Source organism: Peromyscus leucopus, chromosome 8b (assembly GCF_004664715.2).
Source record: "Peromyscus leucopus breed LL Stock chromosome 8b, UCI_PerLeu_2.1, whole genome shotgun sequence".
In the NCBI taxonomy this organism is placed as follows: Eukaryota; Metazoa; Chordata; class Mammalia; order Rodentia; family Cricetidae; genus Peromyscus; species Peromyscus leucopus.
In genome coordinates, this window is record NC_051086.1 from 42,013,687 (window position 1) to 42,040,565 (window position 26,879).

General features: G+C 53.7%; 1 protein-coding gene across 1 annotated transcript; it reads left to right on the forward strand.

Moving 5' to 3' along the window:
• Positions 1-26,879, forward strand: Wnt9a (Wnt family member 9A). The gene is made up of 4 exons (XM_028857168.2): positions 1-165; positions 20,726-20,982; positions 21,733-21,995; positions 24,207-26,879. The coding sequence occupies exons 1-4, from the start codon at positions 71-73 to the stop codon at positions 24,687-24,689; spliced, it is 1,098 nt and encodes a 365-aa protein (XP_028713001.1). The 5' UTR covers positions 1-70; the 3' UTR covers positions 24,690-26,879.

Sequence of the window (26,879 nt, forward strand, 5' to 3'; positions counted from 1 at the left end):
GAGGGCGGCGGTCGCGGCGCGCCCTGCGCGGAGCTCGGAGCGCGATGGTCAGCCGCCGCGGCGCGGCAAGATGCTGGATGGGTCCCTTCTGGCGCGCTGGCTGGCCGCGGCCTTCGGGCTGACGCTGCTGCTCGCCGCGCTGCGCCCTTCGGCCGCCTACTTCGGGTAGGTGCCCGCGGCGGGCGGCCGCGCGAGGGCGGGCGAGGGCGGCGGGGCCGGACGGGGGCATCGAGCCCGGGGCAGCACCCGCCAGGTGCTCGGCGGGGTACACGGGTGGCTTGGAGTTGTTGGTTGGCAGCGAGCGCGCCTCTCGCCTCCGCAGGTCGTTGCCCGCCGTGCGCCCTAGAGGTAGAGGGGCCGGTGTCCCCGACGGGCTTGTGCGGGGCCGCGGTCCACGGTGACTCCCGAGTCGCCGCCGCCGCCTTAGGCCGCTGTGTTCCTGCCAAAAGGCTGGAGCCTCCCTGGCCCCTGCCCACTACCCCCCTTCTCTCCTGGAAAAGTTAATTTAACAACAACAAAAAAACACGTACAAAATCCAGATGTTCCTTGCACTGAGCCCCAAAGGGGAGAAAAAAAACCCTCCAAGCTGGAGAAATTTATTTTTCTTGCACTTTCTTCTGGCGCCCGCCCGAGCCCGGCCCCGACCTCGGCCCTCGGGAACACGTCTGGGAGACCTGGCCCGGGGGGTGAACGCCGCACTGTCCCGCGGGGTCGCTGCCCGCACTCGCTTGTCTCTGCGCTAGCAGTTTTGCCGTGTTGTTGGGCGCGTTTCTTCGCCTTTAGTTCCTTTCGTCCTCCCTTTCTACTCCCTTTCCCAGGTCTGGGATGCCTGAACCCAGCGATCTTTAGAGGGACACCCTCTGCACTTTGAGTTCGCCGAGGTCCTGGGTGGCACCAGTGAGAGGCAGCGTCCCAGCTTTCCCCGCTCTCCCTACTTCTCACCCCCGCATTGACCCCCTGGGAGCCCTGGTTGGCCCCTCGGGTCGCAGTCCTGGTCTTGGGTGCCCTGGACTGCTCTTGGGCCTCCGCCCTTCGCCGGTCACCTGTTCCCTCGCCCCTGGCTGCGGTGTCCGCTCGGAGCGGTGTGGCCGGCAGAGGGCCCCGTTGGTCCAGGAATCTGGCACCCGCCAGGGCAGGGAGAGGCGGCTGGGCCGAGGAGCCCTGCAGGTGTATCCTGTTCTCAAAGAAAATAAAATATTTTCATGGGAAAATTTTCCCTTTGTGTTTTTCTTTCTCCTCCTTTCTCCTCATCTGTCCATTTCTTCTGGGTTGTCTTCCAGGGTCAGTTCCATGTCTCGGTTCCCAGGGTCTCCCCTGCCCTGGCTCCCCTGGCTTCCACTGTGGGTCCAGCCCCTGGGCCTTGGCCTGGCACGCCCCTGCACGCCATCTGTGCAGCCCTAAGCCTCACCCGCGGGCAAGAGGGAGGGCTGAGGATGGCCGTCTGGCCACAGGTCCGCGGTGAGTCACAGCAGCCCATCAGCCAGCTGTGCCTTCCTCTCTTCTGGCTCAGTCAGGCTTCTGACACGCCCTGGGCTTGCATGAGCGGCCACTTTGCTCCTTCTGGGATCTCTGCTGCTGTCCTTGTGGCCCCAGGATTCAGCACTTACAGATGATGGGGTTAGGATACTAGCTGCACTGTCCTTCATCCGTCTCTCATTCTCACCCTCTCTTTGCTGCCTCTGTACCTTGCGTCTTGGGAAAGTCCTCTAGCTTGGCTACTGTAGGGATGTTGACACCCTTTGATTCTAAGGCAGGGTTTAAGCACAGGACAGCGGGCTCCCAAGCAGGTACGGAAGACGTCAGGATTGCTATGACTTGGGTCAACTTCTTCCTAGCTCTCTGCCCTTAAGAGCCCCTGGAGGAATGCTGAGCTTGCCTGTGAATGCTCCCTTCCTGCAGCTGCCCTGGAGACCCACTTTCTTGGTGTGGAGGAAGAACTCTAATAGCCCAAAGATAGGCAGAGTGGATACCTGTTGAACCCAGAGCCAGGGGAAACTGGGAGGACGGGCTAGCTGACTTGGGTCTCTCTCGAGTTGATTTCTGAGGAGTAGGCATGTTGTTGTTGGATGGATGTTGTTGCTGGATGAATGTGTATTGGGGGCACAAGATGTGTCCTAGGCTGTTCTGTGTCCAGAGGTCCCACCCCTGCCTCAACCAAGGGAGGAGATGAGCCTGGAAACCCTGAAAGGCCTAGCAGGCCTGGAGCTGGAGGGGGAGAGCCTGAGGGTGCGCCCGTGAGAATGTGGTGTGCTTCCCAACTGGAGAGGGAGTGGAGAGTAGGGAGAAGGAGTTGGAATCTGGGGCTCTCCTCTCCCTTCCCCCTCTCCAAAGCTCTGCCTGGCACGGAGGCTCCCAGGCAGGAACACGGCTCCAGTTACAGCCCAGGAACCCAGAGCGGAGAGGCTGGCCCGGGGGAGGGTCACGTGGCTACAGGAGCCCTCCCCACCCCCTCCCTGAGCTGCATGCAACCCAACCCTACAGCTCTGGCTGCCCTTCCCTTCTAGAGGCCTCTGGCCACCCTGCTGCTGGACCCCTCCAGGCTGGCCACCAGCCACGGGCAAGGGGCTCCCTTCTCTTCTTCCCTTGGCTCGGCTTCGCATCCCCGTCCGTTCAGCAGATCAGCAGGTGGCAATTCCATTAGTTTCTTCTGGAGCTGCTGCCTGCTGCTCCCGAGGCCAGTCGGAGGTCACATGTGGGTTGGGGACACAGACACAGACCCTCTGGAGGGAGGCTTTGCTTCCCTCACCCACTGCCCCTCTCTGGGCATTGGCAGGTGAGAGGATTGGTGTGAGCCGCGGAAGTCTGGCACAGACCTGTGTGACTCTGTTTCCCTGCTAGATTGCAGGGGCATCTGGAAAGGAGGCCCCAGACTAAGTGGAGATGGGGATTAAGAACTGCAGCAGTGAGCTAGCTCTCCAGCAGAGGACTGTGGGAGCTCAGAGACTTTCACCCTCTTGTCTTTTAAAGAACTAGGAAGGTGCATTATAAACCTTATGACCGGCTTTCAGTTCTCTATTCTGGCCATAGGCATCCGATGTCTCCCAGGGAATGCCTCTGTGTCCCCATCTGAAAGGCACCCTCACTTGAGACCACTGTGGACTGTTTGGGGCTGAGTGGTATCAGGACCTACCAAGGCCCTCTTTTTGTTATTGAATCTAACTCACATCCCGAGAAACTTCCCCCAGCTCCGCGGTTTGGGGTATATTCACAAAACTGTCAGCCATCACCACTGTCTAATTCCAGAACATTTTCCTCACCCCAGAAACCTCATACCCACTCAGCAGTCGCCCCCCTCCCTCCAGCCCCTGGCAACCACTAATCTTTCTGTCTCTATGGATTTTCCTCTTCTGGACTCCTTGTCGAAGTGGGACCATCCGCTCTGTGGCCTTTTGTGTCTGGCTTCTCTCATTCGGTGTGTCATGTGTTTGGAGTCTTCTCTGTGTTGTAGCATGAATCAGTGCTTCACTCCTTTTTATGACCGAATTGATTATACAACAGTTTTAACAAAAAAACCTGTTTGTCGGTTGATGGCTGGTTATTTCTAGCAATGCCGTTGTGAATGTCGGTCCCCACCCCCATATCTGTGTTTTCGGTTCTTGGGGAGTGCCTATCGAGAAGTGGCCCTCAGGCAATTCTACTTTACACTTCTTGAGGAACTGCCAAAATGTTTTCCCAAGTAGTTACAATATTTTATATCCCTCCCATAAAAGTACAGGGGTCCAATTTCTCCATGTCATCACCAAACGCATTCTGGTTTTTTCATTGTTGTTTTTAATTCTAGCCATCCTAGTGGGTGTGAAGCATGTCTCCTTGTGGGTTTGGAGGCTGATGACATTGGTCACCTTTCGTAGGCTTCTTGTTAGGTTGGTTGGGTTTTGTTGTGATTTTTTTTTTTTTCTCCTTTGAGACAGGGTCTCTTCATTATGTAGCCCTGGCTGTCCTGGAACTCACTAATGTAAACCAGGCTGGCGGTCAATGCAGAGAGATCTGCCTGACCACATCTCTGGAGTGCTGAGATGGAAGGGATTACAGGCCATGGCTTTTGCAGGCTTCTTGACCATTTTGCACACCTCCTTCGGAGAACCATCTGTTCAGTTCTTTTGGCCTTTTACAAGCTGGGTTATTTGGTTTGTTGTTGTTATGTGAGAGCTCTTTACATATTTTGGATCTCTCCTAGAGAGAGAAGTTTTATTGCTTGACTGGAGAACATACCCAGAGGTGGTAGCTGCCTTTCTTGTGCCCGCCCCAGCCTGACTGTAAGAGTGGAGGGGACATCCTTTATTTATGAGAATTCTGGGTATTCAGGAAACTAGAGGAGGATCCCCTCAGGTCAAAAGGGAGGAGACTGTCCCATCCTTCACTCTTACTCTGGAGCCTGGATGGGAATACCCTGTGGCCAGTTGCCCAAGTCCGATGGCTGTTTGAACAAGGGGCGCCCAGGTAGCTCCTCCAGTCAGAGAAGGCTGGGAAGGGTTCCAGGCAGGATGCTGGGTCTGAGAGCACAGACTCTTCAAGCTATATGGAGCCTTCACTGTGTGTGTTGGGACGCAAAGAGAGACTACAAAGAAGTCAGGGGGCCAGGCGGTGGTGGCGCACGCCTTTAATCCCAGCACTTGGGAGGCAGGGGCAGGCGGATCTTTGTGAGTTCGAGGCCAGCCTGGGGTACCAAGTGAGTTCCAGGAAAGGCGCAAAGCTACACAGAGAAACCCTGTCTCGAAAAAAAAAAGAAGAAGAAGACATCAGGGGTCTGAGTCCAGCCAGGAGCTGAGTAGGCATGAGCTGGGGAATCCGTGGAGGCTTAGGGACAGATTGGAAGGTCAGGCATAGGTCAGGAGTGGCGGTTGCAGTTGGGGTCAGGTGTATCCACAGAGCTGCTGGGCCCAGAACACCCCAGGCTGTTTGCAGGCCTTTGGAAGGTCAGCAAAGTATGACACCCAGGCAGTGGGGCTTTGCAGAGCCGCAATGGGAGCAGACAGGCTGGCCTTGGAGGCCTCCGCCAAGGGGCTCTGTGAGACCTTTTGGCAGAGGATTAGGAGAAACCAAGAGGTGGGTGAGGGGAGGAGAGCTCCCTGGGGCCTGCTGAGATGGAGGTGGGGCCAGCATTCCTTTGCCGCGCCCCTGAACAACCCCCACCCCCCAAGTGACCAGCTGAAGTTGGAGTTGCCTGGCTTCCCAGCTAGGCTATGTGGCAGGTGTGGCATTAGCCCAGGTAGGAGCTGCTTGCCTTCACTCTGCATTAGCAACCCCTGACCCCTCAGGCCCTCCACTCCAGCTGCCCTTCAGTCTCCATCTGCAAGTTCCTGGAATTGGGGGGGGGACGACTTTTCCCTGGACCCCTACACGCACCCTGGTCAAGCCCAGACCCCCAGACTAGGGTGCACAGTGTCCCTCATGTGCCTTGAGGGAATGGGAAGTGGTGTTTAGCAGCAGTGTGGTGGGATTTAAGGTGAGGCCAGCCCGGGGCCACCTGGCCCCTCAGCTGTGTGAGCAGATGTCCTCCTCACAGCCGACAGCCGTCTGGACGGGGAGACAGCTGGCCTAATCTTGTTCCTGTCCTCACCATACGCTCTGCCTCCTGCCCTTGTGGCTCGGGGTGCCTGTCCTGGGCAGGACCTGGTAAGTGCCAGGCAGCATCTAGGTGGCCTAAGGCCCCAGGCACCTTGTGCCTCTGCCTCTCTGCCAACTCCCAAGTTTGGCCATCATCGGTAAGGTGTGCAGGTAATTTGTACCCTAGGAAGGAATGTACAAGGATAGATTCCTCCTAGGGAGGCCCTGAACCCTGGAGGGTGATGAGCTGATAAGGGGTAGGTGGAGGGGGGCAGCCAGGCCTGCCTGGCTCCTTGCTGGAAAGACGACACCTGTTGACAGGCTTCCTGCACTTGCCCTCCAGTCCAGCCTGCCGGGCACCCGCTGCCTGCCTTTGTGTATTGTGCCGTGTGGCGGGTGCCCTGCTGGTGCCCGGCTGGCTGCAGCAGGCTCTGGACAAGGCACAGTTGTCTGTGTAGTCTGGGAAGCTTCTGGTATGAGCCTTAGGTGCCTGTGGATGGAGCCAGGCCCCCTGGCTGCATAAGTGGGCTGTCTTGGGGGCATTCTTGCTGGGAAGTGGGGGTGAAATCTGCATCTGCCTGGCTGACTGCCTCCATAACAGCCCAGCTGTGCCCATCTTTCCCTAATTCAATTCTGAGGCATACAGGAGGGTCTTCTATGAGTCTCTTCTTAGCTGTGCACAGTGTCCCCTAGTTCAAGGCTGCTACCAGCCATTGGAGGACCCTCTGTTTCCCCTGGGGGGCGGTGTCTGCATTTCTTATTGATCTCATTGTCTAGCCTGGTCTACTACCCTGCCTGGAGTCCTGACTTCACCTACTAGACACATCTTAGAAGAGGTGTGGGTGCCTGCTCCAAGCTCATGGCTCCCCAGCTGGCATGCCCTCCTACCTTCTGGCATGTCTGAGATCATTATGAGGAAGGGGCCTGTGCATGAGGATGAGCACTCATGGGCAGCCATGCAGTGTGAGCCCAGCTGGGTCAATCAGAAAGTCCACCTATGGCTGACTGCCCCCATGGCAGGTGCCTGGGGACGGGCTCGCCATACTTGCCGATCTGGGTGGCTCCAGACTGCCCTGCCCCTGTGACCCACAGGCCTGGCCCCTCTGGCAAGGTCCCTGCTGGCCCTATGCCCCTACCCACAGGAGGAAACCCAGCTGCCCAGCTGGCAGCCTAAGTACCTTGGGTCAGGCAGCCGGACGAGGCGATGGAAAAGGCAAGCCGCAAGCTGCGTTTGTTTTTCATCTCAATACCTGAGGTCGGAGCAGCCAGGGGAAGTGGGCTGGAGGTCTGGCCCAGGACAAGATGCTTGCGAGGAGCTCCGGGAGCCTGAGGACATTGGGGCCATCTGCATCTTGGCAGATGGGGATATGGAGATGGGAGCCCCCTTGTCAGAATAGGGGTAGAGTCCTCTAGGGAGGACTGCTGTGCAGGGTCGTGCTGGAGGCTGCTGAGAGGCCCCCAGATCTGCCTGCTTCTAGTGTTAAAGACTATGGCTGGCCTTTTGTGAAGACTGTTGCTGGACACAGAGGTGGCGGTTCTGGGAAGTTCTGCTCCCATCTTCTTCCCAGGGGTCCAATGCAGCACTGTGGCACCACAGCATGCTTGCCTGTGATGGATGGGGTCTGCTGGACAGCACCTTGGATCCTGGGGTGGTGGCTGGATGGTGCTTGTCTATCCCACAGTCCCCAGGAGCTTGGCTCCTCCGGGGCAGTGGGCAGTGAGAGAGGGAGACTGGATGGCTGCCCATTTGCAGCCTTTGACCAGTGTCTCTGTGGAAAACATCCCTGGCCTTGTCCTGGGCGCATTGCCACCCCCAGGGACACGGAGGTACTCGGGTTGGAAGCTGGACTGCGGGAGGGTGGAGGGTTAATCTCAGTTCCGTCTCTCAGTGCTGGAATTTGTTTTGATTTTGTTTCACACAGAAATTAAATGCTGTCTGGTGGAGCTGAGGTTTCCTCGGCTGGGCTCTGTGGCTTCTGGAACTGCACCCTTGGCTCCCTCCACCCTGGCCCAGGGGAGAGCTGGTTCCCTGGCAGGGTGGCCGGGGTGGGGTGTGGAGTGTGGGGGGGTGGCCTAACTTACTGGTGGGATGGAGGATTGTGGGAGCAACTCTGGGGGCTTGCTGTCATAAGGGCTGCCCATCTGCCTGCCCTTTGTGGGGGACAACGTGGGCTGCAGGATTGGGGTACACTTCCGTCTTGAGCTATCCTCAGCTCTTGATCACCTAGCTAGTACACCAGGGAGGTGTCTGGGTCCTTTAGCAGTCACAGCCTGAGGCCTGTCCAGGACTCAGGCGCAGTCACCAGCTCTAATCTCTCTCAAGGGCTAAAAGGGTCTCTGCTAAGTTTCTGCAGATCAGTGAGGGGCTGGGGTTCTCGGTGTACCCTCTCTCAGCATCCTAGGGGGTCAGCAGTCCCAAGTCAGTTCTACTCCGTGGGACTCTGAGGGTTGGAACAGCATTTCTGTCACATGTGGTTCCGTGTGCCACAGATTTCTTCCTTCTTTCCAGCTGGTCTTACATCTTCTGGAGTGGTTGCTGCTTGAATGATGGAGAAGGTGTGAGAGCCAGCTTGGGATGGCTTGGGTTACTGGGGGTGTGTGGGCATCCCCTGGAGACTATGTTGGGCTTCTTGTCAAGGAAGCAATCGTAAGTCAGGCTTGCTTGTGGGCTGGGTTGGGGCTGCTATTGGTTTCTGGTCTTATCTGGCTTCTCCTTCTAGACAGTGCAGTCTTGGCCACGTTACGTTAGCCTCTGCCCTTTAGAGTCCTGCTTATGTGGGTGGCAAAAACACCCACCAATCCATCAAAATGAGAACATCTGTGGTGTAAGGACCTTAGTTACAGTAACGATGACCTATGTCGTCATTGTCGAGCTGGAAACAGTTGAAGCTGTGTGTGTATGTGTGTGTGTGTGTGTGTATGTGTGTGTGTCTGTCTGTCTGTCTGTGCACGCTTGTGCACATACATGCACATCTGTGGGCATGTGTGAAAGTTTGCGAGTGTTTGTGTCTGTGTCTGTGTAAATGTGTTTGTGTTGTATGTGTCTTGGCATGTGTGTGAATGCACCTGTGTGCATGTTTCTGTAGGGGTTACCCGTGTATATGAGGTGTATGAGGATAGTTAACGTTGAAACTGTCCAAGGCCAATCAAGTGAAGCCCATAGCTATAGACCCGTAGAGATGACAGCGTTGGCTTGGAGCCTCTCCCAGGAGAAAGGACAGCAGAGGCCAGTGCCTGCTATAGCAAGGAACACTCGGTGGAGACTTTCCAACAGCCATCAGGGCTCCAAAGCTTGTAGAACACCTGATGGTGGCCTGAGTCTCCCACACAGTCCAGGGTCTAGCCTTGCCTGGACTTAACTTCTTCTGAGTTTGGGACTACCATGGCTACAGCAGCCTGGCTACTTGACATGGGAACATTTTCTGTAGGCTAGGTAGGGGGCTGTTGTGGGATCCTGGTCTGTACAAGTGACTATACACCCGTGTGGTGTGTTAATGAAGCAAGAACTTGTTCTCTGTCAGTTCTGGAGACTAGAAGTCTGAATTCAGGGGGCTGGAGAGATGGCTCAGAGATTAAGAGCACCGGCTGCTCTTCCAGAGGTCCTGAGTTCAATTCCCAGCACCCACATGGTGCTCACAACCATCTGTAATGAGATCTGGCACCCTCTTCTGTATACATAATAAATAAATAAATCTTTAAAAAAAAAAAAAAGAAGTCTGAATTCAAGTATTAGCTCTTTCTGAAGGCTCCTGTGCAAATCCTTCCTGTCTCCTCCAACTCCTGGGACCCTCACTGCTTTCTTTCTCATGGTGTGTCTTTGCACGTGTGCACACATAAGTGCATGTATACATGTGGATGTGCATGTAGAGACCAGATGTCCACAGCAGACTTCTTCCTTCATATTGTTTTGAGACAGCCTCTTGTTGAGCCTAAAACTCACCAGTTAAGCTAAATTGGCCATCAGGACTAGGGATCCACCTATCTCGGCCTCACCTGCTCAGCACTGGAGTTGAAGATGCACACCACCATGCCAGGCCTTTACATGGGTGCTGGAGTGCTGAACTTAGGTCCTCATGCTTGTTCAGTCAGCTTTTGACCCACTGAGTCTCCAACGCTTCCTCGTTTTTTTTTTTTTTTTTTTTTTTTTTTGTTTGTTTGTTTTCTTACAAGGACACCCTCTGCTGGTTTCAGGGGCCTGGACTTCAAGACTTTGATCTTCATGTTACCTGCAAAGATTCCAGATGACTCCTTGAGGCTCTGGGTCGATGTCTATCTAGTGGGGTCACCATGTACCCCCATCTCCATGTTTTATACTATATTTCAACTTGTTCATGTCAAAGACAGCAACCAGCACACAGTCCGGGGTGAGCAGGCGTGCATAGCACACAGGCGTGCATGGAAAAGAGCCCCAGCCCCAGCAGGCTCTAGAGCGCACACTCACGCTCACTGCGCTCTAAGTAGAGGGTGGGTGGGGGAGTTCCGATGAAAGCAGATAGGCTAGGAATCTCTGTACAGAGAGAACCCACAAAAAAACTGACCCAGCAGTTTGGAAACACCAAACAACCAGGGGGAAAAGTGCCAGTGACAGATGGGTTGAGAAGCAGATTCAAAACAGCTGAAGGGAATTAGCACATTGGGAGCCGGTCAGAAGAAATTACCCAGAGCTGATGGAGAGGCAGACAGATGTGGGACAGGGGCGCTGCCTCCCTACTGGGAAGGTCCAGAGCAGGGGAGGGACGCACAGGGCTGATGTTCTGAAAGGGCAAGGACTTTCCGAAACAGAGCTCTACAGAAGAGTCAAGAACCAGTGGATGGGTAAAGCCCAGACGGAGGATGAGTGGATTTCACAGGAATTTATTCAATTATGGTACATCTGTGAATACTGAAGACAGTTGCGAGAGGAGCCAGAGAGAACAAGACACAGATGACATGATGTTCATGGGAGCCAAGGGGCTGACACTCACTCTGGCAGCTTGCCTGCCCATCCCTAGAAGTACAGAGAGAATGGCCTCTGTGGAGTGACTGTGACATGATGCTTCCTTGGCCCTGAGCTGGACCTAAAGTACGTGAGAGCATGTCATTGGTGGCAAGAATGTGAACAGGTGACCTACACTTGCATTGGACTTCGGTGAGTGACAGCCTCCTGTCAAGGAGAGCTGAGAAAATGGGAGGGGGTGTTATTAACTACTAAACTCTAAATGAGTAGAGGGGAAATTGGGGGAGAATCTCTAAAATGAAATAAAGAGAAGGTTTAAAATGGGCAGGTATGGTCCACAGACTGGATGAAAAAAAAAAAAAAACCAAGAAAACAAAACAAAACAACAACAACAAAAAACCCCAGCAAGCCAAGGCCTTTGCCCTTATAGGGTCAATACTTCATGGCAAGGCTGAGCAAAGAGCCAGCGATCCAGTGCAGTGTGATGAAGGCGCCTGGTGAGACACCCATCAAAACATGTGGATGTGGGAGATGAGAGCATGAGAGAAAACATACCAAGTCAGGCACAGACAGTGGAGGAATGCGGAGAGACAGTGAGGACGGGGTTCTAACATAAGCTCAGCCTGTTGATGAAATTGGAGATCAGATTCTATATGAAAACCCGAGACGGAGACTCGGGCTCTGTATGGTTTTCTGAAGTCATGACTTGGGCTCTGTAGGATGAACTCAGGTTGTGAGTTGGATTCTGTGTTGATCTATATTCTTCTGACTCAGACCCTTTGTGATACTCTAAGGCTGTGTGTGACTCAGGCTCTGTGCGGCCGCCTGGGGCTGGGGATGAAGCTGCAGGTTAGCGGTGACTGGGATGATGGTGGTTGATGCCTTCTGTGCCTAAGTTTGAGGTGGAGCGAGGCTTGGAAGCACTGAGCAGAATCCCCTCAGAAGGAATGAAAGCCTTTTAAGCCCAAAACAAAGGCGGTCACGGGGAGACTGGCCACCGTAGCAATGTTGTATACCTAGCCAGTACACTGCACCTTGATGGGCGGCCAGGAAAACTCAGAAACCCTGTCTGATGATGTAAGGTGGGGCAGCTGCTTTGGAGAACACGCTGACAGTTCCTGGAAGGTCCTTGACCCAGCAGTTCCCATCCCAGGGGCACACCCACAAGAAACAAAACAGGTCCACATGATCTCTGGAAGGCAGAAACAATCCAAGTACCCATCCATCAATGAGTAAACAAGCAAAATGTCCTTCCGCACCGGGGAATGTTTCCAGCTAAAGGAAAGGGCTCTTCATATTCTTTATGTGGATGAGCCAGGAGCGTGTGACCTAGGGAAATAAACAGTCACAATGGACAGCTGTCGCCTGGCTCCATTCATAGGAAGCACGCAGAGTGGCTCAAAGTGCTTACTGTGCAGTCACAGGAGCCTGGACCCCCTGGGACCCATGGAAAAATACAGGTGTGAAGGTGTGATGGTGTGATGTATGCCTGTAACCCCAGGGTTGGGGACACAGGGACTGGGAGGTCCCTAGGGCTCGCTGGCTAGGCAGCGTCCTCATTGGCAAGCTCTAGATTCAGTGAGAGGCCCTGTCTCAAAACGTAAGGCGGAGGAGGGCTGTTAAGATGGCTCTCGTCAGGTAAGGGCGCTTGCTGCCAAGGCTGAGTTTGAAGCCCAAGATCCCCCGCGTAGTGGAAAGGAAAAAAATCGACTTCTGCATGTTGTCCTCTGACCTCTACATATGCACCGTGGCACACAGACATCACCACCGCCTCCACACACACCCAAAGAAATTAAAATTTTTTTATTTTGTATTTTTTTGGTTTTTCGAGACAGGGTTTCTCTGTGTAGCTCTGAGCCTTTCCTGGAACTCACTTGGTAGCCCAGGCTGGCCTCAAACTCACAGAGATCATCCTGGCTCTGCCTCCCGAGTGCTGGGATTAGAGGCGTGCACCACCATCGCCCGGCAAAATTAAAAACTAATTTATTTTCATTTTATGTGTATTACTGTTTTGCCTGCATGCATATATGTGTACCACATACATAAAAGTGCCCATGGAGGCCAGAAGAGGGTGTCCCAAAACTGGAGTTACAGACAGTTGTGAGCTGCCATACAGGTGCTGGGAACTGAACCCGGGTTATGTGTAAGAACAATAAATGCTTTTAACAACTGAGCCATCTCTCCAGCCCCTAGATAGGTGTTTCTGTCTGTCTGTCAGTTTGTCTGTTTTGAGACGGGGTTTCACTGTGTAACCCTGTCTGTCCTGGCACTAGATCTATATAGATCAGGTTGGTCTTGAACTCAGAGATCTGCCTACCTCTGGCTCCCAAACCCTGGTGTGCACCCCACACCCAGTTATGGAGGAAGTCCTGAATTTGATGCTGATGATTGTTACATATGTCTTCGACAGTCTTTAAATGTGTGAGCTTAACGGTAGTTGATTGATACCCCAGTCAGTGTTACAGTGACGAGGGTCGGCAGAGTCGGGTGAGAACTGTCTCCAAGGCTCGGTTCAGGACGATCTTAAACTCTTCCATCTGATGTTAGCTCTTCCAGGGAAGACCAGCAGAAGGTTCACTCCACACTGAGACTCAATAGGAGGAGCAAGGGGCACACAGGTGAGACCCCCAGTCAGAACCCAGCCACGCAGAAGGCAGAGCCACCCTGACCAAGGCCAAAGCTGTGGGCTGCTGTGTCTCCCCTCTACAGGCGGATGCTCACTCCCCCAGAGAGGCAACATTTGATTATGAGTGGCTTCCACTGAGAGTCTGAAAGGAGACCCAGAGAGCTGTTCTACCCTGTCCCGTGCGTCTGGCTCTCATCATGAATGGTGTGATATCAAGAGTTGGCCTTTGATGTGCCAGAGAGGCACAGAATGCCTGGCTCACCCCATATACACTGAGATGATGCCAGCTGCCCCTGGTTTCCCTCATGTAGTAGTCCAAAGTCTGGCACATGTGTGGGTACCTGTCTCAGCTCTTGCCTCTCTGTCCTCTATTGTCTTTGGGGGGCATCCTTGTGCCAGGCCGGCTGCAGCTGGATGAGAAAGTTGTGACGTTGATTTGACTGTATTTCTGACAGCTATTAGGAGGCTTGGCTGTGTGTTTTCATACCTACTGCAGGGCTCCAGGTCAGCTCTTTGCTAGCCAAAGGCCACAGTAATGTAGGCTAGGGACGCTGAGTGTGGGATACAGTCAGCGGATGCCACGTCACTGTGCTGAGGGCTGTCACTGCTATATGGAAGCAAAGGGAAAAAAATGGCATTGGGGTGGAAAAGGGATTCTTGCACAATTAGTGGGAGCATAAAATAGGCCATTCCTGAGGAAGTTAAAAGTAGAACCAGCCATCCCCTTCTGGATGTTTCAAAGGAAGTGAACTCAATGTGTTCAAGAGCCTGTATTCCCACACACTCTCTGAGGGTGGGCGCTGTCCAGCTCTCTGTCCTGTGCTGACCTCACTGGCTATGCGCAAGCTGCTCAAATGGTCACCGTGCAGTAGATAGACCTCTGGAGCTTCCTCCTCCTGTTTCATGGAGATTTTGTATCTTTTTACCAACTTCCTCCCCAGCACACCTGGTGACAGCCGTCCACTGCTTCTGAGTTGAGCTTTCTCACCTTGCTCTTAAGAGTGAACTTGTCTTTCTGTGCTTGACTAACTCACCTGACATAATAATCTCTAGTTCCTCATGAATAACCCATAAATGATGTGAACTCCTTCATGATGTGGGTGTGCTGTGATGTCGTTGTCTATATACAAGTCGATGGACACCAAGGATGCTTCCCTTTGTCTGTTCTTGGGACAGTGCAGTAGACACAGATGCAGGCGTCTCTGACAAAGTGACTTCATTTCCTTTAGATATATGCCCAGGAATATGGTCGCCAGAGCGGTGCTTTGAATGAGAATGGCCCCTTAGGCTCATTTGTCTGAATAGCCAGTCCCCAACTGGACCTGTTTGGGAAGGATTAGGAGGTGTGGTCTTGTTGGAAGTGTAGGTGTGTTACTGGGGGCGGGCTTTGCGGTTCAAAACCCCACGCCATTTCCAGTTAGCTCTCTATCTCATGGTTGTGTCTCAGGATGTAAGCCCTCAGCTACTGCTCCAACACCATGCCTGCCTGCCTGCCGCCATGCTCCCTGCCGTTAATGATTATGGAGTCACCCTCTGGAACTGTGAGCCTTCAATACACTCGTCTATAAATTGCCTTGGTCATGGTTTTTTTTTTTTTACCACAGCAATAGAAAAGTATTAAGATGGTGGATCTCTGATAGTTCTAGTTTTATTTTTGTCTTTGGGATCCCCCCAACTTTCTTCCACAATAACTGTACTAATTTCCATTCCTTCCAGTGGTGATCAGAGCTCCACATGCTGTGGTGAGGTGATACCTTATTGAGTTTTTGATTGGCATTTCCCTAGTGATTCAGAGTCATCTCCTTGGTTAGTTGCTGTTGTGTTTTGTTTATTCATTTTGGGTTTTTTTTGGGGGGGGGGTTTTAACAAATGTTGTTTTGCCTGCAAGTATGTTAGGGGACCATGTGCATGCAGTGCCCACAGAGGCCAGAAGAGATCATTGGATCCCCTGAGATGAGTTACAGACTGCTGTGAGCTGCCATGTGGGTGCTGGGAATTGAACCTGGGTCCTCTGGACGAGCAGAATGCTCTTAATCACGGAGCCATCTCTCCAGCCCGCCTTGGCTGGTTTTCAAGGGGTTATTTCTTGCCACTGAATTGGACACTAACCCCTTGTCAGAGTGCTTCCTCCTCCTCTGCAAGGGTCTCTTTCTCTGTTGATTGATTCCCTGCCCTGGAGAAGCATCTTACCTCGGTACAGCCCTGTTCTCTGTTTTTCACTTCCATTCAGTGTGCTTTTAGGGCCATGTGAAAACGACAAACAAAACTACCAAGATCAGTCATTTTCCTTGTGTTTTTAGTAGTTAGTTTAGGCTAAGGTTTAGGTCATTGTAATCCACTTTTGGTCATCTTCATTTATTTATTTTATCTTATGTGGATGAGTGTTTTGTCTGATGAGGGTATGTGTACCACACACACCTCTAATGCCCATGGAGGTCAGAAGAGGGTGTCAGATTCCCACGATTTATGGATGATTGTAAATCATCATGTACATTCTGGGATCGAATCCCAGTCCCTGCAAGAGCAACAAGTGCTCTAAACCCTTGAACCATCTTTTGAGACAGGGTCTCGTGTCACTCAGACTGGCCTCAGTCTCACTATGTAGCCAAGGGTGACCTTGAGTTCTGATCCTCCTGCCTCTACTGCCCATGTGCTGGAGTTACAGGTGTGTGCAATCATGCCCGGTTTATAGAACCCAGGGTTTTGAGCATGCCCGACAGGTACTCTGCCAATGGAACTGCATCTTGCCCCCCTGTTTAATCCACTGTAGTGTGTGTGTGTGTGTGTGTGTGTGTGTGTGTGTGTGTGTGTGTGTGAAGATGAGGGGCCTATGTGTAGATAGATACAGAATCAGAGAAATAGATATGGTATGTGATTGAGTTACGGACTTTGGTTGCCCAGAAGATCATGTAGAGTGCATGAGGCCCCTGACCTCAAGAGAAACCCACACCCCTGCCTGGAAGGATGTGTGTGCCCAGCTGGGTGGCTGTACTGAACTGTGCAGCTGGCTCTGTCTGCCATGTTAGGCCAGACACCACCAGGGCCGGGCGGCAGCTGCGTTGAGCCTGGCAGCAGGTGCTCTGTGTGTGGCAGGCAGCTGGTCCAGTGGGCAGGGCCTGTGCCATGCCAGGACAGGATACAGGGGATGCTGTCTGGGCTGCAGGGACACAACCTCTGGGTAGAGAGTCATATAGGCAGGCACTTGCCACGTGTTTGTGAAGAAGCCATCTGTGCCCAGGGATGCACACAGCTGTGAAGAAAAGAATTCGCTCTCCCTCCCCAGGTGGCCTGTCCTCAGTGTTTTCCTCTGTCTCCAAGTCTGTCTGCAAGCTTCTGGGCATGCCATCTGTGGGGTGTTGGGTGGGCTCCGTGTTGGCACAGGGCTGCTGCTCACTCCAGGGCACAGGAGATCAGGCAGATCCAGCCCTTCTCTACTTCTTTCTTGAACACTCACCAGCACTGCATTCTCCCACAAGGGAGGGCCATGTGGCACAATGCACCTTGACTTAAGATAGGTTATGTCCTGAGAAACCTATGACATAGTAAAAGCCCAAAATGCATGGACTATACCCTCCCTTCCAACATCCCAACTCAGGCCAGGCCAGTGCACACACTCAGAACACGGAGCCTGGCGTAGAGTGGGGTAGAATCAACACCAAGCCTGTTTCATTGTAAGCTGAAGGCCTGTGTCACTTCTGGGCATCGGTGTTCCTCTTAGGACCCTGGGGCCGGCTGCAAGGAGCTTTGTGCTGCATAAGGCCAGCACAGGAAAGAGCAGACAGCAAGTCCACGGTACCATCTCTCCTGGATCCCTGTCACCTTTGTGCCATTGTCAAATCACTTGTAAATGGGGACATTGTCATGGTCACGGCTACTGTTGCTGTGATGGAACACCATGACCAAAGCAACTTGGGGAGAAGAGGGCTTATTGGGATCTCACTTCCTCACCACTGTTCATCAGGAAGTCAGGGCAGGAACCTGGAGGCAGGAGCTGATGCGGAGGCCATGGAGGGGTGCTGCTTACTGGCTTGCTCCTCGTGACCTGCTCTGTTATAGATCCCAGGACCAGCAGCCCAGGGGTGGCACCGCCATGGGTTGGGCCCTTCCACATCAATAACTAATTAAGAAAACGCCCTACAGTTTTGCCTATAGGGATCTTACGGAGGCGTTTTCTCAATTGAGATCCCTCCTCTCCAGTGACCCTAGCTTGTGTCAGGCTCACCTAAAACTAGCCAGCTCAGACCTTCTGTAGCTCAAAACTCTCCTCACCTCTTTTCTTCTTCTCTCATTTTCTCCTTCCCCTCTTTCTGTTTTTCTGACTGGGTCTTGCTTTTTGGCCCAGGATGGCATATGGCATTAAACTCATAACCCTCCTTCCTGAGTGACTGGGATGACATGCCTATGCCATCACGTGTGCGTGTGCATGTGCGTGTGCGTGTGTGTGTGTGTGTGTGTGTGTGTGTGTGTGTATGTGTGTGTGTGTTTTCAGTGAATATGAGCACCTGAGTTCTAAGAACAGTTGTATTTTCTTTTGTAAAAAGTGTCTGTGTGTCAGGGGTTGGGAGTGGGGAGTATGCATGTGTGTCACAGAATGCATGTGGATGTTGTCACACGACAGCTTTCAGGAATTGGTTCTCTCCTTCCATGTGGGTTCTGGCTATCAGACTTAGATTGGCAGTCTTGGCTGCAACCCCTTAACCTGCTGAGCCATCTCGTTGACCCCTGCACTAGTCCTCTCCTGGGAATTGGTTTGGTTTTTTTGTTTTGTTTTGTTTTTTGTTTTTTTTTTGACAGTGTTTCTCTATGTAGTCCTGGCTGCCCTGGAACTCACTCTGTAGACCAGGCTGGCCTTGAACTTACAGAGATCTACCTGCCTCTGCCTCCTGTGTGCTGGGATTAAAGGCATGTGCCATCACCACTGCCTGGTTATTTTCTTCATTTTTTAACTGATACATAAAAAAAAATGTGCATACTAAGGGGGAGTCAGCGATGTTTTCATACGTGCAGGTTTTTTTTTGTTTTTGAAGTTAGAGTAAACACGGTCTTCTAAAATACTTCAGTTCTTCAATTTTCAAAGTCTTTCTAGCTATTTGGGACGCATAGCACATTGCTGTCATCTATTATGTTAGTGACTTTTACATCCCAATAACTAAAATAACCAACACAAACAACTTAAAGGAGGCTGTGTTCCGGCTCAGGATTTCAGAGGGTTTCAGTCCGTCATGGTGGGGACGCATGGTGGGGTGTGTGGCAGAGGCTGTTTGCCACACTCTGGGCCAGGAAGCCAAGGATGTGACAAGAACCAAGGGCTGAGCAGAGCCATCTAAGGGCCCCCCCCCCTCATGGCCTAGCTCTCCCAGCTATGCCACACTTCCTGGAGAAGGCTCCCAAAATAATGCCCCCGCTGGAGAGCAAAGCATGAGCCCAGGGAAGACCTTTGAGGCAGGAAGCACAGCATTAGGTGTCACTTTCAGACAACACCACACCAGGACCTCTTACTCCCATCTACTTCCTGTGGCCATTCATTTATAGAAAGGTATGTATGTCCACAGTCACACATGCACGCGCGTGTGCACGCGCACACACACATGTGCACATTCTCTCTCTCTCTCTCTCTCTCTCTCTCTCTCTCTCTCTCTCTCTCTCTCACACACACACACACACACACACACACACACACACACACTCATACTGTTGGGTTTATTGTGGGAAATAAGTTGCAAACAGCTTCCAAGATGGTCTACTGCCTTACTTCTGTGCCCTCTGCAACGCCCCAAAGGCTTGTAGTCTTTTAACTATTCAGATACATTCACCCCTAACACCCGCGCTCAGTCACGAGGAAGGACACACTTCTTCCTAGAGTGATCTTAGGACCCTTCACCCTTTCTTCCACACTTCCGTGGACTATTTTTACACTGGATGCTGGTCTCCTGGGAACCTTGACTAGGTGATCCCCACCCCCTTCCAAGTCTCCTCAATCAGGCACTCAAACCCCCAAATCCTAGTCCTGTTTCTGTGACCCTGAATGTTGTCATTCTGATGACATGCCTTCCAGATCTCTGCACTGAGCCCATCCAGAGTCAAAAAAGGACTCTGAGACAAAGTCAGCCCCAGAGGACAGTAGAGGGACAGGCTGGCCCAGACAGGGACCCTGATCTCTTCAAGTCCCTGTTTACATGGTGATACGTGTTTGCCCAAGAATTCAGGGGCACCCTGCCTTCCGTCCCCTCAGGCAGGGCATGAACTGATGTTGTCTGGACATGTCCAAGCATCAGGGGATGCTGCACAGTCTCTTTCAACATTCCCGTTTCTGCCCTTTTCCTCCTTCCTTTTTTCCTGCTCATTCCTTGATCCCCTCTACCTGTCCAGATCTCCAGTGGCATGTCACACGTAGTCCCCAGTCCCCTTCTCGGGGCCTTGACGTTGTCATCTTGGATGGAGTACCCTGGTGATGTAAAGACTGGCAGCTGAGGTCTTTCTGTGCTCCGTTCTGAGCAGTAGTGATGGCATTCCCGTCCGAGGTCAGAGGTCACCACTCGGAGCTTTCTTGGTTTTTGCAGTGTTGGGCATCACTGGCTCTTCCCCTGACCCTGTGTTTTTGGTGGAAGCACCTGAGGCATCTGGTGTCTGAGATGCCGAGGCTTGGAGCTGTCTGTGTAAGCAGAGTTGGTGGGAAGGCTTGCATTTTATCATAAAGCTCCCTGAGAGATGCTCTGCCCAGCTCCTTTGGAGGACCCCAAAGGTTTTGTGTTCAACATCTAGCCCTTGATGATTCAAGGCTTCTGTGACTGGACCTTCTTGCCTCTTGGCTTCCTCCTAACCCAGGAGGTCTCTCTCCAACCTCTGGAGACGACAACTTCTTTTTCTCTAAGGCCCTGCCCCTCCCTTATGTACCCCCCAGGCTCTGCCCCCCCTTACGTACCCCCCAGGCCCTGTCCCTCCTCTCTACTCCTAGAGTAGACCCTATGCAGTAGGGTAGACGCTATCCTGGCCCGTGAATGGGAATGTGGCGAACAGAGCTTGCTTCTCCAGGGGCCAGTGTGCCCACAGTTCTGAGGCTGAGAGACTATCACAGCCAGACCACATGGCATCCAGACAGGCTTCAGGGGGTCGGGGAGAAGAAGTGAGCCCAGGACACTCCTGGCTGGACAGAGCACAGGGATGGGTCTCCAGGCTGGGGAGGAGGACCGTGTGGACATCGCCTGGGTCCTGGCCCTGGCCCTTTGCCCACTGCAGGCCTACATTTCCCGCTGTAGTCCTACAGCGCTGTGCTCTTGAGAGTGTGACTGGGGACTGGTGTTTATCCATCAGCGCTGGTATCAGCTGGGACAGTCAGGACAGCTACATAGCTGTGAGAGGCCAGGCCTGGGCAGCTGGGAGGGCCTTGGGCTACATGGGGGTCCCTCTGTATTCTGTAGGGAGCAGGGCAGTGCTGATAAGTGTGAGAGGTCTTTATTATGGACTGCCTGATTCTTTCTGGGGTCTTCCCACTCCTGTCCTCTAACATGGCTTAGTGTGCTGGTTCCTCTGTCCCCAGGGAGACTCTCAGACACTTCCCTGCAGACGGTTCTCCCCCACCCTGTGACAGGGGCTCACTCTCTCCTCTCTGTCCTCAGGCTAACCGGCAGTGAACCCCTGACGATCCTCCCCCTGACCCTGGAGACGGAGGCGGCAGCCCAAGCACACTACAAGGCCTGTGACAGGCTGAAGCTGGAGCGCAAGCAGCGACGCATGTGCCGCAGGGACCCGGGTGTGGCCGAGACACTGGTGGAGGCTGTGAGCATGAGTGCGCTGGAGTGCCAGTACCAGTTCCGCTTTGAGCGCTGGAACTGCACCCTGGAGGGCCGCTACCGAGCCAGCCTGCTCAAGCGAGGTGAGCTCTCGCTTGCTTCCCTGCAGCCAGCCGTACCCTCCGGTCTCCTCTCCCTGTCATGTGTGCATGTATGCGCAGGTGGCGGCATACCATCAACTTTGATTGAAAGCCTCAGGCCCAGGCCCAATCCTCCTTGCCCCTCCTTCCGCTGGGCACAGGAGCTCATGGGAGTCTCTTCATAACCTTAAAAACTGAAGACCTGAGGGAATAGTGGTTAATTCAGTGGTAGAGTACTTGCCAATATAGGTGCATAGATAGATGATAGATGATTGATAATAAATAGATGATATATAGACGTGGATCGATAATAGGAAATATACAGGTAAATGATTGATAGGTAGATGATGATGGAGACAGATAGATGATAGATAGATAGATGATAGATAGATAGATAGATAGATAGATAGATAGATAGATAGATAAATAATACACAAGTTAGTAGAGGACCTGAGGTCTAAGGCTGGATTCGTCAAGGACCCCAGGGACAGGCCAAGACATTGGGGACCTGGATGAGATCTGTGACTACCAGGCTAGAGGTACCACAGTAGGCTCTGAAGCCTTAACCACTCCCCAGCCTATCCTACACTACTGAAACCTTGGCATCTCTCTCCAGGTGCCTGCCAAAGGCCCTCAAAGGCCCGGTACCCCACCCCCTACCCAGCTAGCACACATGTGAAATTGGTAGGTGGCCTGTGAAGTTACAGTGCCTGGCTGTCCACTGGGCCGCGCTAACTCTGCTGCCGTCCCCAGGCTTCAAGGAGACGGCCTTCCTCTACGCCATCTCTTCCGCGGGTCTGACACACGCACTGGCCAAGGCGTGCAGCGCAGGACGCATGGAGCGCTGTACCTGTGATGAGGCGCCTGACCTGGAAAACCGTGAGGCTTGGCAATGGGGTGGCTGTGGAGACAACCTCAAGTACAGCAGCAAGTTTGTCAAGGAGTTCCTGGGCCGGCGGTCTAGCAAGGATCTGCGAGCCCGAGTGGACTTCCACAACAACCTCGTGGGTGTGAAGGCAAGCTGGCTGGGGCACAGGGTGGGATGAGGGAGGTTGTCCTGTCTGAGAGGAGCTGGGCCTCAGTGAGTATTTTAGGGTTGGGCACTAAGTAGACCTATACAGGGCAGGTGGGAGAGGCTGGGTACAAGGAGGCTGGGGCCGGGCATGGAGTGGATGAAGGAAGAGTGAATAATTGGAGGAGAGCGGTGTGTGTGGTTGGGACCCAAGAAGAAAAGGGGCTGGGAGGAGTCAGGAGCTGCCTGTTGTAGCCATCAGTTCCAGCCAGGCCCTGGAATCCTGCTTAGATATGAGACAGATGGGGTCCCTAGTCATGGAGGTGCCTCATGGTAGTCTAGGGAAGGGTCTTCTTCCTTTCTGCACCTGTTCCTGGCAAGTCAAGGACCTGGGGATTAGTCTCTCCGGACAGTCACCCCAGAGGCTGGCGGTTTGTATCCTACGTGCCAAAGCGACCTGCGGAGTCACCACAGACGTAGAGAGCAGCCATAGCAGAGCAGACGGGAGGTTCCAAGGAAGAGCACAAGGTCCAGGACCAGTTTGCCCAGGCTGCCCAGTGTTGTCTGTGGCTAAGACTGTTCTGGAAGACAGAGCCCGACTCTACAAACAAGCGAAAAGGGGATGTATTAGCTCTCTAGTAGGCCTTTGGGGAGCTGTGGGCTGCAGGCATGGCCAAGCTCTGGAGTTGCCTGACCTCTTGCATGTCTTGGATGTCACTTATAACTCTGAAGCTCCTGGTTTACCTGTCGCCGAATGGGATCACAGAACCCTGTGCACATACACCCCCACCCACCCACCTCACTCCCCACCCCCGTCACCACATCATCTTTGAATGACCCAAATTCCAAACTCTAGCCTGGGGCTTGGGAAAGCAGGGTCCATACCTCCCTCAGGAGCTGGGGGCCTTTCCTCCTCCCCTTGCCTGGCTCTGCATCTCCAGTCTGGGGAGGACAGCAAGGTAATTAGAGCCCGTCCTGCCCTGAGCTCCTTGTTATTGAGTAATCGGAGTTCTGAATCCCCCACTTATTAAAGGATTGGTCTGCCTTCTTTCCAACCAGTGCCTTCCCAGGCCTAGGCTAATGGGGAGGGACGCCCGGGAGGGCAGATTCAATCTTCAGGGCCAGGCTGTTCTTTTCTTTCCTGCTGGACCCTCCCTCCCCACCTTACCCTTTTGAGCTAGTAATGAAAAGTCAGAACGTGTGAACGTGCTCCGTCAGCTTACTGCTCCCAGGCAGCCGCGCTTTAATTAAATCTGTCCTGGTTTCTCAGGAAAGCGCGGTTAAGTGGGACTCTGGTTGCTTGGCAGGAGAGTGAGGAAGTAGCTACACTTCTTAATCCCTCTCCAATGGACGCTCCTGGGGGCCAGCCTGGGAGCTCAGCAGTGGCTTAGGGCCCACCTGGGACGAGGTGCCCCCCTCCCTGACATTCTTCCCTCCCACAACTCTCTAAGGTTTGAAACAACATTTGGAGGGACCCTGGGCATGAGAGGTCAGGCGGAAGATCCCTCAAAGTCCCGAGAAGAGAAAGGCCTTGGCCAGGGTTCCCTGGAGGCTTACCAGACTTGGAATTTTGGTGCTCGGCCATGCCTGCTCCGACCTGTGGCCATGGGCCGAGGGGTGCCGCTCTCCTAGGCACAGCATTTGCTGAAGAAGTTACCTTTCCTGAAGCTTACTTCCTGCCTTTCTCTGCATCTGCAGCCACACCCTCACAGGCCGACCCTTAAGTGGGCAGGGCTTGAGTTTGCCATGACCACGTGGAGCTCGGTGCTCAGGAGGGGTGTGGTCAGCCTGGGCAGAGAGCGCCAGGGGATCCTTGTCTTCATCCGCCCAGTGAGCAGTGTGCTGAGATCAGTAGGAGAGACCCTGGCAATTCTGTCATTGTTAATGGTAGGGCAGGGATGGTTATAAGGTTAGGCAGGAAGTGTCTCAAAGCGGGTGTGGACTCAGCCAGTGTCACAGAGGTGCAGAGGTCTGTCCTGGAAGTCAAGGTGCTGGCCTTAGGGCCTCTGTCCCCTGGCAGTCCTGACTGAGCCAGACTATGATCCTGGTTGCTGGGCTTCCTGTGTGCTGCACAGTGCTGACCCCTGCTGGCCAGGCTCTGGTCTTGGTCTCTGTGAGGGCTGCACGGTGGGCAAGAAGGGTGGGCTGAAGTGCCAGCCTCTGATGTTTCTGGGCCTTCCTGGCATGCTCCTCACGCTCCCTCTCCCCGCTGCAGGTGATAAAGGCCGGAGTGGAGACCACCTGCAAATGCCATGGCGTGTCTGGCTCCTGCACGGTGCGGACCTGTTGGCGGCAGCTAGCACCCTTCCACGAGGTGGGCAAACACCTGAAACACAAATACGAGACCGCCCTCAAGGTGGGCAGCACCACCAATGAAGCCACCGGCGAGGCGGGTGCCATCTCCCCACCGAGGGGCCGGGCCTCTGGCTCCGGAGGTGGTGACCCGCTGCCCCGAACACCAGAGCTGGTGCACCTGGACGACTCTCCCAGCTTCTGCCTAGCTGGCCGCTTTTCCCCTGGCACTGCAGGCCGCAGGTGCCACCGTGAGAAGAACTGTGAGAGTATCTGCTGTGGCCGTGGCCACAACACACAGAGCCGGGTGGTGACCAGGCCCTGCCAATGCCAGGTACGCTGGTGCTGCTACGTGGAATGCAGGCAGTGTACACAGCGAGAGGAGGTCTACACCTGCAAGGGCTGACCCGAGGCCCCCGTGGCCCTGCCGCGGAGGATGTGTGTGGGCTTTGCACACAGTACCAGAAGAATGCTACACCCGCGGGAGCTGACCCCTGGGCTCTGCCGGGGTGCGGGCGTCGCACATCGTGCAAGGGGTCTTAACCTGCATAGAGTGAGCCCTGCAGGTCCAGCCCGTCCTGCTGTGTGTGGGGGGCGCAGGTGTCACAAACAACATGGAAGGTCTGCAAGGAAGGAGAGGTGCCCCTAGCACACTGGGGCTCTGGTATGTGGACAGCTGGTTGGCTGTCTCCCTCCTCAAAGGCCCAGAGGGCGGGGCTGGCCCCTGTCTGGCCTCCTCAACCCTTTCGCTTATGCCCTGGGCCCCGAGCTTCCTCCCCCGACCCGAGAGCGTTGCAGTAATGCTTTCTCAGTTGCCTCCGTCCCTGGTCCCTGACACATCAGTCCCTAGAGTGTAGCCCTCGTCAGGGACCAGTGTGTTGACTGGTCCTCCCTGCCTCTTGGCTTCCTCTGAGGCTTGGAGGACAGGTGCACCTTCGTAATCACATGGCTGCCCTTCTGGCCCAGCAGCCTGATGCCAGCACTGTCTTCAGAGAGCCAAACCACTAGGAGAGAGCAGCCACTCCATCTCCAGGGCCCAGCCTCTGGCCCTCTGACCCTGAGCACTTCCTCGGAGTATCAGTGACTTTTAAATTATTATTATTTAACTAATATAGTAATTATTATTTTCTCTATCCCCTTGCCTCCTGATCTGTGGCTTTTTTTTCCCCTCTGACCTGCCCCAGGCCCAACCAAGCCAGTCTGGGAGGCCCCACCTTCCTGTTCCTCTGTCTCTTTCCCTGCTTGCTCTAGTTTGAAACCACTAAGTCAAGGCCATGGATGGAAAGAAATGAAGCAATGGAGCCTAGCCATGGGCCCCCAGGACTTCTGGGAACCCACCTCTCATTCTATCCTACCTGGGGGTCAGAGGCCTTGGTTGTGGCCCCTGCTCTGTGCCCTGCAGGTGTAGTGACCAGGTTGCTGGATATGGATTGTGGGGTGCTGGAGGCATGGGCGTGGTGACAGGCAGGACTAGCTTCTTGAAGTCCATCTCAGGAAGCCATGCTTGCTCTGTGTCACCAAGGGAGAGCTGGGGGGGGGGGGTAGACACACTTGCTGTCACCAGGTCTCGCTGATGTCTTTGCAGGGGAAAGGTGGCTACACTGAGCTGGTGTTGAGTGTGTGTGCATGGGTTGTGTGAGTGTGTGAGTGTATGGACTCTGAGCTGTCACGGTCAGCATCCTATGCCCCTCTGCAGTATGGTGACTCTTCGGCACCCAGAAAGCACAGCCTTAGGTTTGCGTGGGAATCCCATGGCTGTGTGGGCTCGAGTGTGGGCAGGTGGCAGGCATGGAGGGAGGAACTACTGAGGAGGGAGTGGCCCTTGGGGCTCCCGGAGTCCCGAATGCCCAAGCCTGGGGTGGTGGCAAGACTGTGTCTTAAAAGGAAACCTATTTATGTGGAGGAGGGCCTCTGGTCCCTCTTGGATGTGTAAATAGCAAAGTTTATTCTCCTGTGGTTCATGATCGCCCACCAACGAGTGCCACGTTCCCAGGATGAGAGTGTGAGTGGCAGTGTGCAGTGGCTGGTGGGTGGGGGGTGCGCCCCACACTTCTCACATGTCTGTACCCGCCCCACTGTCACTGCAGACTGGAGCTTCATCTCTGTCAGACCTGGGGAAGGGAGCCTGTCAGTTCAGAGGAAGAATATTTTTATCGAATACCACATTTAGCTCTATGTCCTCCATATTCAGAAAAGTATTTTTTAAAACAAGGCAGAATGAAAATGTCTGCCGGCTGGTTTGTTTCTGTATAAATATATCCTAGAATGTCTTTCTGGATGAAGCAACTCCCACAGGCCAGGGCCTCTTTGATCTTCTTCTCTTCTATGGGCAGTCAAGTGAGCGGCTGCCCTGCTCCAGCCGGCCACCCAGGGGATGCTGGCTCTGAGGCTCACTGCTGGCCCGTCTGGCAGGGCAGTGGACACACACACAGGGAGCGCTGTCTTTGTGTGGAGTCTTGTGCAGCCTGTGATTTCTCTACCTCATCTGTGTGGCGAGTAGGTGTGAACCTGAGTGACTGCAGAGAATGTATTTATTTAACAGCTTTGTGTAACAAAACCAGAAACAAATGGAAACACTAAATAAATGTATTTTAAA

Coding starts and splice junctions, on each gene's coding strand:
- Wnt9a (XM_028857168.2), top strand. CDS start 71: ATGCTGGATGGGTCCCTTCTGGCGCGCTGGCTGGCCGCGGCCTTCGGG. Junction 166..20,725: donor CCTTCGGCCGCCTACTTCGG/GTAGGTGCCCGC, acceptor CTCTGTCCTCAG/GCTAACCGGCAGTGAACCCC. Junction 20,983..21,732: donor AGCCAGCCTGCTCAAGCGAG/GTGAGCTCTCGC, acceptor TGCCGTCCCCAG/GCTTCAAGGAGACGGCCTTC.